The sequence below is a fragment of the Leptodactylus fuscus genome, chromosome 3, assembly GCF_031893055.1.
Source record: "Leptodactylus fuscus isolate aLepFus1 chromosome 3, aLepFus1.hap2, whole genome shotgun sequence".
In the NCBI taxonomy this organism is placed as follows: domain Eukaryota; kingdom Metazoa; phylum Chordata; class Amphibia; order Anura; family Leptodactylidae; genus Leptodactylus; species Leptodactylus fuscus.
This window is the reverse complement of record NC_134267.1, coordinates 59,662,937-59,676,736: the sequence shown is the minus strand read 5'-3', so window position 1 is coordinate 59,676,736 and position 13,800 is coordinate 59,662,937. Positions and strand designations below refer to the sequence as shown.

General features: G+C 41.1%; 1 protein-coding gene across 1 annotated transcript in view; it reads right to left on the bottom strand.

The window, feature by feature from the left end:
• Positions 1-13,445, bottom strand: part of MYCT1 (MYC target 1) — a 42,685-nt gene extending 29,240 nt beyond the window's left edge. The window contains exon 1 of the mRNA XM_075267651.1: positions 13,245-13,445. Coding sequence (XP_075123752.1) covers positions 13,245-13,335 — 91 coding nt within the window. The 5' untranslated portion in view covers positions 13,336-13,445. The remainder of the gene's footprint in view (positions 1-13,244) is intronic.
• Positions 13,446-13,800: the final 355 nt, after the last annotated feature.

The following is a 13,800-nucleotide window of genomic DNA, read 5'->3' as shown; positions in this document are numbered from 1 at the left end:
TTTTTTTTCCAATTTGCTACTACTGTTACTGATATGCTTATTGTAACCTTGTTGCATCCTGTGTAATTGTCTTATCAGGTCTTTTTTGTCTTTATACTTTATATTTCCATGTTGCTGTGATACTATTTTATAAAAAAAAAAAAAGTTCCATAATTATAATATCAATATTAATTTTAATTTTTTTGGTGCGGTTCTTCCATTTCCTTGTCTCCTCTTCATTTCTGTAAAAACTTCTCAGACTTATTGCAAATGGAAAGGGGCCTCACATTATGTAATGTATGTACATACTACCCCATACTATTTTGGGCCAATTGAGCAACCTGCCCAGGGGAGGTTATTACGGAAAAAAAAAACACTTACATCCTCACCCATTCGAACTCCCGTGTCCTCTGGCCTCATTGTACGACGCAGGAGACATGTCCGCTCATAATTACCTGCTCCTGGAATTTTGTCATTCTGTGTTGGCACTGTTAGGCTTAACTTTTGTGTGCTTGTGATTGACAGCTAATCTGCAAATCAAGCCTTTGGCGGGTTATGGACTTCCTTAATTGGCCATCAGCCCACACATGGTTGCTGTCTATTGTGTCTCTGACCTTGCTAAGCGTTTCCCTTGCTCTTGTATCATATTTATTGACCTCTGCTTTTTGACTACTCTTTTGGATTGCTATTTGGTACTGTTTTATCTCTTTGGTTTGACCTTGTCGTTTTCTGTGTATCGCTTATCTAAAGTAGGGTTTGTTGTCCAGTTGTCCCTGTCATTAGGACAGTTGCGATATATAGGTAGGGATACGGGGTGGGCCTAGGTTTAGGGCTCACTATCTCTGTTTTCCTTTTCCCTAGCAACTGTCATTGGGAATTACCTTTGGACAATTCTAACAAACACATCCTCACCACTTCCCATGTTTCCCAGCACCCTCTGTGGAGCAGTGACTTCTAGGGTCAATCATGCCTGTGATTGGTGTGCCCTGACATTATTATGTAACCACTGATGCTCAATCACAGACCCCAGCAGTGACCTATAGGACATGTTGCCTCAGTCATAGGGAGAAGAGGACCAAAGAGGATGTTGGAGAGAGTTGGAGTGTGGATGTGCAGGAGAGGTGAAGCAAGATGAGTGTAAGTGTTTGTTATTTTTCTCACCTTTCCTGGACTTTCGCTTATTATACTCTGGGGTATAATATTATATAATATAGAATATAATAATCGCACCAAAACAAATTTTGTAGGGTTCGCCTGAGGCGGCTAGTTGGGTCTTGGGAGCATTTTACATTATGCGGGGCTTTGTGGAGCATATTATACTGTGTGGAAGGCCATTATGGAGCAGATTATATTGTGTGGGGCCCCCTGTGGAGCATATTATACTGAGTGGGGGCCACTGTGGTTTGAATCATTGAAAGCTCTGTAACTCCCCATTCATATTACTGTAGTTTACAGGTCTATAACTGTCTGCAATTGCAAGCAGGACTTTTCTATCCGCATGATTCATGCGGACACCACGTGGAAAACCCACGGATCTCATTATAATCTATGGGGTCCATGTGGTTTCTTAGCTAGCCACTTTTTAATGCTTTCAGTATTCCATTCGGGAGATCCCCAAGTGGACTCCCCAAACGGGATACTGAACACAGGTGTGAACTAGGCCTTAGTCAGTGGGTGTCAGTTCAAAAAAACTGACCATTAGTGTTAGTTTGTGTCAGTTTGTAATCAGTTTGTATCCATTTTTGACCAATCCGTTTTTTTTTTTTCTCCCTCTGATTGCTATCCTCATTTTTCATACAGAGACAAAGTCCTGCAAGTTCTACTTTTCTCTCTGCACAAAAAAAGCAGAAACCAGACAGAAATGGCACAAACTGATACATGCAGATTACTTTTAAAAACCATTGAAATCAATGGGTTTTAATCCAGACAGTTCGAAATCAGTTTTTGAAGATTTCAAATACTGATTTCGAACCGATTTGCTGAACGCAGATGTGAACCAGGCCTTAGATTACCAAAAAATAGTATACATAAAGTATCTGAGAAGCTGGTCGCCATTTTACAGAAATGAAGGTGGGAGTGTGGAGATATCACACCAGAGAGATTAAAAACTAGGGCAACAAGTGTTTTCACTATGCATTTATTGTGAAGTCCTTCATGGGAACCAGAGGGCCGCTTTAAATTACTTTGAACATTTTTTCAGATGGAATTTTCTAATCATGATAACAAATGGCAACAATTAGCCCAACAGTGTGTTGGAAGCGAAAATCTACCCACCGCAGGGAGAAGGTGAAACACAAACATGTAAAAAGATAGTGGATGGAAACTTTTAGGACTAGTGAAATCTCTAACTAAAAAGACACTATATTTAATAGAGACAGATCCATGAACGGTAACGCCATGTTTATTCTCCAAACAGGAAAGTGATTAATGGAGGGCTTGTATCTATAATGGAGAACTTCAGACATGATATCTCTGCTCACCAAATATAGCAGTACAGTATTTCCCAGCCATGCCCTTTCCTGCAACCAAACAGTAAAGATTAGAGGTAAGCGATTGCCCTATTCTTAGCATACAATATGACTGTCCTTGGTGCACCCGAATTACCTACACATATTGTGCTGAAAATGAAATCCGTGTAGAAAAATTCTATACTCTAGCCCATGCTATAAACCTGGTGTAACTCACAGCAAAACCAAATCAGGTATTAAAAAACTTCCATAACATATAGTACTATGTAAAAGTTTTAGGTCAGAGCCCACAGGATGTGCAGCAAGAACTTGCCCAATGAAGGATCGTAGGATCCAAAACATCACAAATATTAATTCTATACTTAGGCTACATGGATTGATTCCTTTATTATATATATGTCATCTGATAAAACATATTTCTGAAGTCTATGGACTGTTATCCCTGGATGGCAGTGATAGAGGGTGCGAACAGAAATAAAAATTGATACCCAGGGTGTTCTACCACGAGTGAATTAATCCCTACATGCAAAATTATCAACATGTACGTGCATAGGCATGATGGGCTGTATGGACAGGGTTTAGGAGCTGATCACTCTCCATACACGGTGGGTGCTGGCTAAATGTGACTGCAGCATCTAAAGTGCACAGGCACCATGGGCGCCGCCATCTTTTACTGATTGCTGCCCTCCAAAACATCACCACATGGCAGTGTGTAATAGAAGTCTATGGATTTTACTATACACTGCAATACATTAGTATTGCAATGTATGGTATAAACAATCAGACTCCCTAGGGTTCAAGTCCCTATGGTTGTCTGAATGTAAAAGAAAAAAGTTTTTAAAAGTATAAAAAAACCACAAAAAATAAAAAAATTCGAACCCCCTCCTTTCCCTAGATCACACATAAAAACTATTAAAATATAAAAATATTTATCCCATATGGTGAAACTCGTAGCGGGGAAAAAAATCAAAATGGCCAAATGGCGATTTTTTTTCTCAATACTTTGCCTCCAAAAATTTTTTACAAAAAGTTATCAAACCATCAGACCTTTCCCCAAATGGTATAAATAAAAACCACATCTTGTTCCGCATAAAAATACGCTTCACCCAAATCCATATATAAATATGTAAAATTTACAGGTATCTATTTTGCAAAGTTTAAATTTTTTTCAAAGGCATAAAAACATAAAAAATATTATATAAGGCCAGGGCCCCACTTGGCATAAACGCTGTGGTTTGCTATGGAAAAAAAAAGCAGTATTTTACAGTCACTAGCGAATTCCATCTTCACTTTATGTTAAACTATGCAGACATGTGGCAATTTCCAAAACGATTGCAGTTTTTGAAATCCCAGCCTGTCAACTATACCTACGGAAACGCTGGCGGTTTCACTAATGGAAGCAAAAAGTCCTCAGGAAAACTCTTTCCTGAGGGGGATGGAGAGAAGATGCAAATACAGTGTTGGCCAAAAGTATTGGCACCCCTGCAATTCTGTCAGATAATACTCATTTACTTCCAGAAAATGACTGCAAGCACAAACTCTTTGGTATTATTATCTTCATTTATTTTGCTTGCAATGAAAAAACACAAAAGAGAATGAAAAAAGTCAAATCATTGATCATTTTACACAAAACTCCAAAAATGGTCTGGACAAAAGTATTGGCCCCCTCAGCCTAATACTTGGTAGCACAACCTTTAGACACAATAACTGCGCACAACCGCTTCCGGTAACCATCAATGAGTTTCTTACAATGCTCTGCTGGAATTTTAGACCATTCTTCTTTGGCAAACTGCTCCAGGTCCCTGAGATGTGAAGGGGGCCTTCTCCAAACTGCCATCAAGAGATCTCTCCACAGGTGTTCTATGGGATTCAGGTCTGGACTCATTGCTGGCCACTCCAATGCTTTCTCCCAAACCATTTTCTAGTGCTTTTTGAAGTGTGTTTTAGGTCATTGTCCTGCTGGAAGACCCATGACCTCTGGGCCCTACATTATGCTGCAAAATTTGTTGGTAGTCTTCAGACTTCATAATGCCATGCACACGGTCAAGCAGTCTAGTGCCAGAGGAAGCAAAGCAACCCAAAAAAATCAGGGAACCTCCGCGATGTTTGACTGTGTTCTTTTCTTTGAAGGCCTCTTTTTTTTCCCTGTAAACTCTATGTTGATGCCTTTTCCCAAAAAGCTCTACTTTTGTCTCATCTGACCAGAGAACATTTTTCCAAAACGTTTTTGGCTTTCTCAGGTAAGTTTTGGCAAACTCCAGCCTGGCTTTTTTATGTCTCTGGGTAAGAAGTGGGGTCTTCCTGGGTATCCTACCATACAGTCCCTTTTCACCCAGACGCAGACGGATGGTACGGGTTGACACTGTTGTACCCTTGGACTGCAGGGCAGCTTGAACTTGTTTAGATGTTAGTCGAGGTTCTTTATCCACCATCCGCACAATCTTGCGTTGAAATCTCTCGTCAATTTTTCTTTTCCGTCCACATCTAGGGAGGTTAGCTACAGTGCCATGGGCTTTAAATTTCTTCTTCTAAAGGTCTTTGGAGATGAACTTGTAACCTTGAGATTGCTCATGCTTCCTCAAAATTTTGCTTCTCAAGTCCTCAGTCAGTTCTTTGGTCTTCTTTCTTTTCTCCATGCTCAATGTGGTACACACAAGGACACAGGATAGAGGTTGAGTCAACTTTAATCCATTTCAACTGGCTGCAAGTGTGATTTAGTTATTGCTACCACCTGTTAGGTGCCTCAGGTAAGTAACAGGTGCTGTTAATTACACAAATTAGAGAAGCATCACATGGTTTTTCAAACAGTGCCAATACTTTTGTCCACCCCTTTTTTATGTTTGCTGTGGAATTATATCCAATTTGGCTTTTTGACAATTCTTTTTGTGGTTTTCCGTTGAAGACAAATTAAATGAAGATAATAATACCAAAGAATTTGTGCTTGCAATCATTTTCTGGAAGAAAATGAGTATTATCTGACAGAATTGCAGGGGTGCCAATACTTTTGGCCAACACTGTATGATAGCAGGAAACTTTATTGGTCTTCCACACATCACATTTACACTGTAAAGGATAAAACTTACAAATAAAATTCCCAGCAATAATTGACATTTTAAGTAAGAAAAGAGCCATGTTTCATAGTTTTAGGTCACAGCATGTGGATAAGATTTGTTCAACTCACCCACAATTCTGATTCTGTAGTTCATAGGAGCCTTCCCACTGCAGTTATTTCCCAAGTGCCCCAGCAATACTGTTTTTTCCCTGTGGGACTGCATATGAATCAAACAGAAATAAATATTGTGGTATATTTCATCAGATTCCTTATAAACACTGTCTACCAATAAGTATTTGGACACCCATGCAAATGAAGATATCTGCAGTCGTGATGTACGTCACGCCTTTCGCCGTTAAATAGGAAACAGCATTGGCATTAGTGCATTGGCATTAGTCGTTTGGAAGACGCCACGAAGTGCAGAGTTGTCTGATTTCGAGAAAGGGGTAATTGAGGGGTACCGCAGAAATGATTGATCCTTAAGGGACATAGCAAGTGAACTGAATTACCCAAAATCTACAGTTGCCTATGTGATTACAAAGTGGAAGGTGAACAGTGATTGTCGGAATGTGCCCTGAGTCAGCAGACCCCCGAAACTGGGAGATAGACAGTGACGAGTGCTGGCCAGAGAATCCACACCCAACTGAAGGCTCACATACACCAGGAGTTTCAACAGACATCTGGGAGTATTGTGTCAATCTATACCATCTGTAAGGAAGCATCTGCTGGGTTCTACCAACTATTGAATATGAATAAATGTTGTTTTTCTATTCTACCACGAGTGTCCAAATACTTATTGGTAGACAGTGTATAAAGGTGTTCTCCCCTAGTTTGCAGAGTCCATCAAAGACTGTACAGCAGTTATAGAAGCACTGTGATTCTGTACCAATAAGCTATCCTATACTTCATATACAGCACTTGGAATACAAAATATAGCATACAGACTCTAAATTACAGATCTTAATGATAGGTCATCAATTTTGAGAGGGACAACCTCTGTAATGAAAAAGAAAAACTTTGTATGGCATGTTTAGGCCAAGGCACCATGTTGCAGACACTGCAGGCAGCATGCTGAGACACTGAGATAGGAAAGGCCCTTTAACGTAATTGACAAAACAAATAACACATCAAAAAGGAGTTGTTGGAATCAAATGAAACTTCTTATGTGTGAGGATATATATAACGCTAGGCTCATACTAGAACCGGTCTATCTTTTGTCCTGGTCCGGTGGAGGACCAGAATAAGGGATAAGCAGTCTGCTACAACAGCCGTCACATACAGAGCCCAATGGATCCCATTAACTATAATGGGATCCATTGGAGAAAAAGTATAAAGGACTTTTTTGGCCAGTAATTTTTGAAGTGTGTTGCGACCAAATGAAAAGTCAAATGCAATTTTACAATATTGGAGTGAAACAAAATATTTATTGGATAAAACTGTACAACTGAAGGGAGGCTCTGTTGTGCCACCTCTAGCCAGGATACAAAATAAGATATGGTTGGGCATGGAAACAAACAGGTTCCATATGGTATCCTGTGGCACATTTTCCCACAGATGTTGTAGATGGGTCTGTAGATCGTACACACTTGTATGTTGCCGAAGTTGGTATCATAGCTGGTCCTATAAACACTCAATTGGTGATATATCTAGCAACTGGCCAGGCCAAGGAAACATTGCAATATGGCAAAGACATTTTTTGTAAAATCCTTGCAGTTTGTAGGCGAGGATTTTTCTTGCTGAAAAATTTCATTTGGAAGCCGTGCTATAAAAGTCAGCACATGTGGCTACAGGATGTCCTGCACAATACACTGTGTGGTCCTTTGTGTCACTGCTAGGAATGACTGTTATATGCCTGGTCATCACAACAGAAGTTTGGGAAGTGTGTAGCTCCACAGCAGAGGCAGGATTGAAGCACTCACCATGCGGCCTCCATACTCATAACTGAGCATCGAACAATTCCAAATGGAATCTGGATTTGTCAGTAAACATGATATGGTTCCAGTCCGTAGGTGCTCAGGTTTATCTTTCACAACACCACTGCAAACAAAAGCAACAGTGGCTGATAATGGCAAAAGTAATTGGAGTAGTGACCACAAATTGTGCATCTTGGTGGATCAAATGATCCTGTCTACTGTTGGTCTGTCTTGGCCGTCTTGAGTTTGTTCACCATGTGTGCATGCCCTCAGGTAACCACTGCTCCCAACACCTACTAACAGCAAGTTCAGAATGGCATAGATCTAGGGCAATTTCTCAAAATGACCATCCTGCTATTTTAACCACTTCAGTACCGGGCCAATTTGTGGTCCAGGGCCAGACACATTTTAGGTTTATTTTGTATGTGCAGTTTTGAGGTCTGTAACATTTTTCTCGTATGTCTCAGTCAACTAATTTTTGCGTCTTTTTTTCGAGGACACATAGGGCTTTATTTTTATGTTGTTTTTTATTTTCAAATGTGTTTTAATTTTTTTATATCCGGGAAAATATAAACAAAATAGGATGAAATTGTGTCTGGTTTTCCATTTTTTTTATTTTTTTTTATTTAATAACACAAGGTGTCACTGAAAAACTTTATAATATAGTTTTTCCTCTCCGTTACGGTAATTTTTATTTTGTATGGTGTCGTCGTGGGTGGGGCTATAACCTTTAGTAACGGTGTTTTATTAGCGTATTATTAATTATTTTTATTATTTTATTTACATTTTTTTTAAAAACTTTTTTATTATATTTTTATTTTATTTAGTTTTTCAGATTCTGTCCCCATAAGGTGATAAGAGACTTTTGGAGACATCTGATCACTTTTTTTTTGTACTGGAGGCTTTCTCCTATAACTAGGGCTGCTACATTTAGCCCCAGTTGCAGGAGAAATCCAGCCTCCTGCACACTGTATACACAGCTTACTGAGCTGACCTGGGTCCTGTAGGACCCAGCAGCTTTTGTAAGACTCTGCTCCTGGCGGATCACGTGACCGCCGGGTCAGAGGGCGGCTGAATTATGGTAGCGTCCATAGCTGTGTATACAGCGCTCATTGAGTGCTGTATACACAGCAATCGAGATGGCAGGGGAGGTAATAAATCTTCCCTGCCATCTCTCTGGGAGCTCCGGCTGAAGTTACAACCGGCTCCAATTGAAAGCAGCTGCACGATCTCTGTGCAGCTGCTGTGTTCTGACTGGACGTACAGGTACGTCCTGTCAGAACTAGGCAACCACTTCCCAAACGTATAAAGTGTATGGGCGGTCTGGAAGTGGTTAAGCCTCTAAATTTTGTTAAGTGGGAAAAATCTCTTCAAGGGCTTTTTACATCCCTCACTAAAAGTCAATGTAGTGTTCAAAGGTAATATTATTAGGCCCCCAAATCAGCATCAAATTCCTATGTGTGAACGGACCCTGTGACTGAGTATAGCTCAGTATGTCATTTCTTGGCACATCACACAACATACCGTATTTTTCGGACTATAAGACGCACCTAGGTTTTAGAGGAGGAAAATAGGGAAAAAAAATTTGAAGCAAAAACTGGTAAAATATTTAATATATGGGAGTTGTAGTTTTGCAACAGCTGCAAGGCCACATTGACAGGTGACCCTGCAGCTGTACGGGGATGCATAGAGCGTTTTTTTTTTTGCGGGGCCAGCTGTACTTTTTAGTTATACCATTTTGGGGGATATCTATTGCTTAGATCACCTTGTATTGAAAAAAAAAACAGGAGGTGATTTAGAACTTTTATTTATTTCATATTTTTAAAGCTTTTTTTTTTTTTTACTATTTTATTCCCCCCCGGGGGCTTGAACCTGCGGTCACTTGATCGCAAGTCCCATAGACGGCAATACAACTGTATTGCCGTCTATGGGACATTCTGTATATTAGTATTACGGCTGGTCATAGAGACCAGCCGCAATACTAATACAGCAGTGACAGGCCTGGGAGCCTCATTAGGCTCCCGGCTGTCACCCGGACAGGTCGGCTCCTGCGATATCGCCGCGCAGGAGCCGGCCTGCAACTCTACAGGTACGGGGCCGGTGGGGACTGGCCCCGGGGGAGAAGGGGCCACCGATACTGACCCGGCATCCGCTGTACTAGAGAGGCGGATGCCGGGGAGGGATAGACGCCGGGGCCTGAGACATCGCTACGATCCTCTGCCCTGTATGAAGCCAGCAGCGGGGGGACGGAGGAGCCCCTGCAGCTGCTGGCTTCATACAGGGCAGAGGAGCGCAGCGATGTCTCAGGCCCCGGCACCTGTAATGGCGTCTATCCCTTGCCGGCTTCCGCCTCTCTATTACAGCGGATGCCAGGCGCCACCTTCAGACTATAAGACGCACCCTTCTTTTCCCCAAAAAGGGGAAAAAAAGTGCGTCTTATAGTCCGAAAAATACGGTACATACAGTCATTGATAGGAGAATCTAATAAAGTAAAGCCTGCCTAAACTGGCAGGCCTTACCTAAGTGAGAGATACTGGTATATCATTACTGGACTTCTCAGAACTGGCACCAGAGCAAAGGATTCATGGATATAAAATACCCAAATAATGACTATATAAAATAGAATATAGTGTCACTGTCAGACAAATAATAAATCTGTTCCTGTATAACCTTCCTTCTCCTGATTGGGAATTGGACAACTATAACTGTGTGAGCTGGGGACTGACCTTAACACTAGCAGTAAGCCTGAAAAGATATACTACTTCCCATATTTTGTGCAAAACACAGGATGTTTTTCATGTCGACGGTCCACATACGGCACCTGGGCTATTTATGCTCTCACTGTTATAACTCAATAAGGATAAGTAGTAGTGAAGGAAATGAAGTACAAATAGATATAATACTGTAATAGTACATTTTATCAATTGGAAGCCTAAATCTGTGAGTCCACATAGTTCCACAATACAGAGCTGTAGGCACTCAGGGCAAACATTCTCTTATAAAATGCTTCTAAAGGGGAATATTGCCATATGATATGCTTTTGCATCTCTGAATTTTCTTGAATCCAAGAGAATAAAACAGTTGTGACCCCAAATGTACAGTATTGGACTATAGTAGTCTATGGTGGTAAATTGTAGGTTTGAGCACCTCATATCCATAAGGTTTCATCTGGATATGTCAGATTTCACGTGGACTTCGATACAGATTTCAGCACAAAATCTACATCATACCTGAGAACAATCCGTATCACATGAAAAAGAAAATTTCCAGGCAGATTTTCATTGTTGTTGAGAAGATTATCTATTCAGGCTCTGTTTAGGCTAATTCTCGTGTGGATCTGCTGCACATTCACAGCAGAATTTCAGGTCTAGGCCTCAAATTTCTGATTGAGGTCGTATTAAAACATACTGAATTTACAATATGCAAATCCAGCCTATATTAGTATGTCCTGACATGGCTATGTATATTGCCCCTATGATGATATCTGTCCAAAAACAGTTCATATAGCATCATTTTATCAGGTAAATATCTATTAATTCTTGTGCTATGGAAATTTGCTCTCCTAAGTCAAGAATTTGTTTTAATGCCATGGCTTCCTCCAATACAAACCACAAAGCATCCTGTTTAAGTAGAATCATAAAATAACTATGTTAAAGGTTAACAAATGCATCTTAGAACAATACAAGATCACACACTACTACAATGCCCTGCATTCCACACAGGCAGCAACGCTCTAATATATACTGTACATGCTCTTCAATTTACTGCAGCATGTGGCACAACATGGCTTTGGAAAAGATAAATACTTAGTCAATACCCTGCAAATCTGTCGCCCAGTGGGGTAACTAGGATTGGCGGGGCCCCGTGGCGAACTTTTGACATGCCCCCCCCCCCCCCCCAAGAGGGGTATGTGGGTGTGCAGGCTGTATGTGAACAAGAGGGTGACATAGGGTGCAGGGTATGTAGGAGCAAGAGGGGGAATGGGGGTGCAAGCTGTGTGCGAGCAAGAGGGTGATGTGGAGCGGGGAACCCCTCATTCCACCACACTCTTGCTCACCCACAGCATGTACCACCCATTCCCCCTTCTTTCCCACACACAGCCTGCACCCCCACATCACCCTCTTTGCTCACACACAGCCTGCACACCCATGTTCCCCCAGTGCCGCACCTCCCATGAAGCGACTGCTTCAGGCGGCACTATACCGGGCCCCCGGGGGGGGGCGGCATTTTTGCTGACCTGGAGCAGCTTAGCATCACCATCTCGGCAGCCCAGCACGGGAAGCGAGTGGTGGATTGGGGAGGCCCTGTGGACGCAGTGCTGCTCCACCGGCCTCCCCTGATGCTCAGGCAGAGAGCAGGTCCTCTCCCTGACTGCTAACGCCGCCCCGCCCCCTCCTCCCGGGGAGGGGGGCGGCTTTCTGTCGTCCGCCTCAGGTGGCATAAAAGCTAGGTTCACCCCTGTGTGCACCTCTTGCTCACACACAGCCTGCACCACCCATTCCCTCCTCTTATTCACATAGGGGGGAATGGGGGGTGCAGGCTGTGTATGACAAAGGGGGGAATGGGGGTGCAGACTTTCTCACACACAACCTGCACAACCATGTACCCCTGTTGCACACAGGCAGCCTGTAACCCAGTCCCCATTGTACACTGACCTGTACAATCCAGATAGCTCTGCCCACACAATACTCTTAGTAGGTTAAGGACCTTTGATGACATCATGACACAGGTCCTTAACCCACTAGAATAGATGCCGGCACATGGCTTGAGACAGCGGGCAGGAGATAGAAGTTTCCCCTGCAAGTTGTCATCATGCAAGTGCGGGCCAGGAGGCAGGGGCCCGGACAGCAGGTGGCCCCTGCTTGTGTACAGTAGTGAAGCCAAAGGAACAAAAAAATATGCACCCATGATATAGTATTACTAGGGTGACCCTTATGGTCTTACACATGCAGCAGTTACTGCTAAAAGTTCAATATTGTAGGCTCTTTCTGAAGCCTGTTCATGGCTTTCTGCAAGTCTACAGATGAATGAGATGGTCACAGAAATCTCTGCAACAGTTTTTTGATATATGAATACTGTATATCCATATAGATGTCTGTCTAAGGTAGATGCTTTCAAGGTATGTCTTACAGGTTTACATGACAAAGATTTAAAGATTACAAAGTTATTCATTGCCTAAATAATAATAAAAATAATAAATAATAAAAATATATGTACATATAATATACATTTCAACCAAGCAATTTTTCTAAGATAAGGAGAATATTTTTGTCAAACCATGGAACAGTCAGTAGATTCAAATGAATTAGGGAAATACTGTAATTTAATAATATATAATTATCACTCTTTTTATTAATTTTAATTATTATTATTATTATTATTATTAATAATAATAATAATAATAATAATGTCATTGATGAAAATAGTTAGCAATTATAATCATAACAAATTAGTAATCAATAAATAAATAAATAGAAAATAATCTTTGAAATGTTAAAAGTTAGAAATCTGTGATACAAATGGTGTTATTAGACTGGTAAAATAGGACCCATACTGTATCGATACAAAGTAAATGCAAGAGTAGGTAAATCCTGAGTAATACAGGCAAGTTAAGTCAAGGTATTTACAAGAACTGAATCCCATTCACTTTATGTCATAATACAATAATAATATAACACTTTATAAAACATTTCATACAATAATAGAGTTGTTAGAACCAACGACAGAAACCAACATACACAAAATAAATCTAAGAACTGGATTCCATCTATAGAAATACTAGAAGTCTTATGAACAATCTAAGATACTGTAATGTGTAAAAGATGCTCTTACCAACAAAATTGTCAGGAAGAGTTGTATAGCATGTCATGTTCTTTGGCTCCGCATAACATGTAATGTTCTGATGAACTGTAATGTTACCCATATCCAATGTAGGAATCGATGACAGGTAGGTCCAATTCAATCATACAAAGATTGAGAAGGAGACTGTTGCAGTGCAGACTGAGTGAGTTAGTCTACATCCCTAGTGCACTTTGGTTGTGTCAAAGGAAACATGAATGTAGCACATTTCCTGCATTTATACTCATAGTGAACAAGCCACTTCTTATCTCAGGACACCACACAGTTCCTGAGACATGGAACAATTTCCTTCTCGTCATTTCCCCAGTTGCACTGAATTGACTCTAAACAATGCACAATTCCATGGCATTCTCCAATACGCTGGGCTTACATTTACTGTACTTCTATCACCAGTAAACAACAGGCTGCTCTCTAGGGTCCCTGAGACACGTGACTGTAAGCTGGTGACTTTTCCTTGTTCATATGAAGTGATCCATAGTACTGTAGTAATGTTGAGTAATATGCTATGAAGGAACTGCAGTCAGTGTGA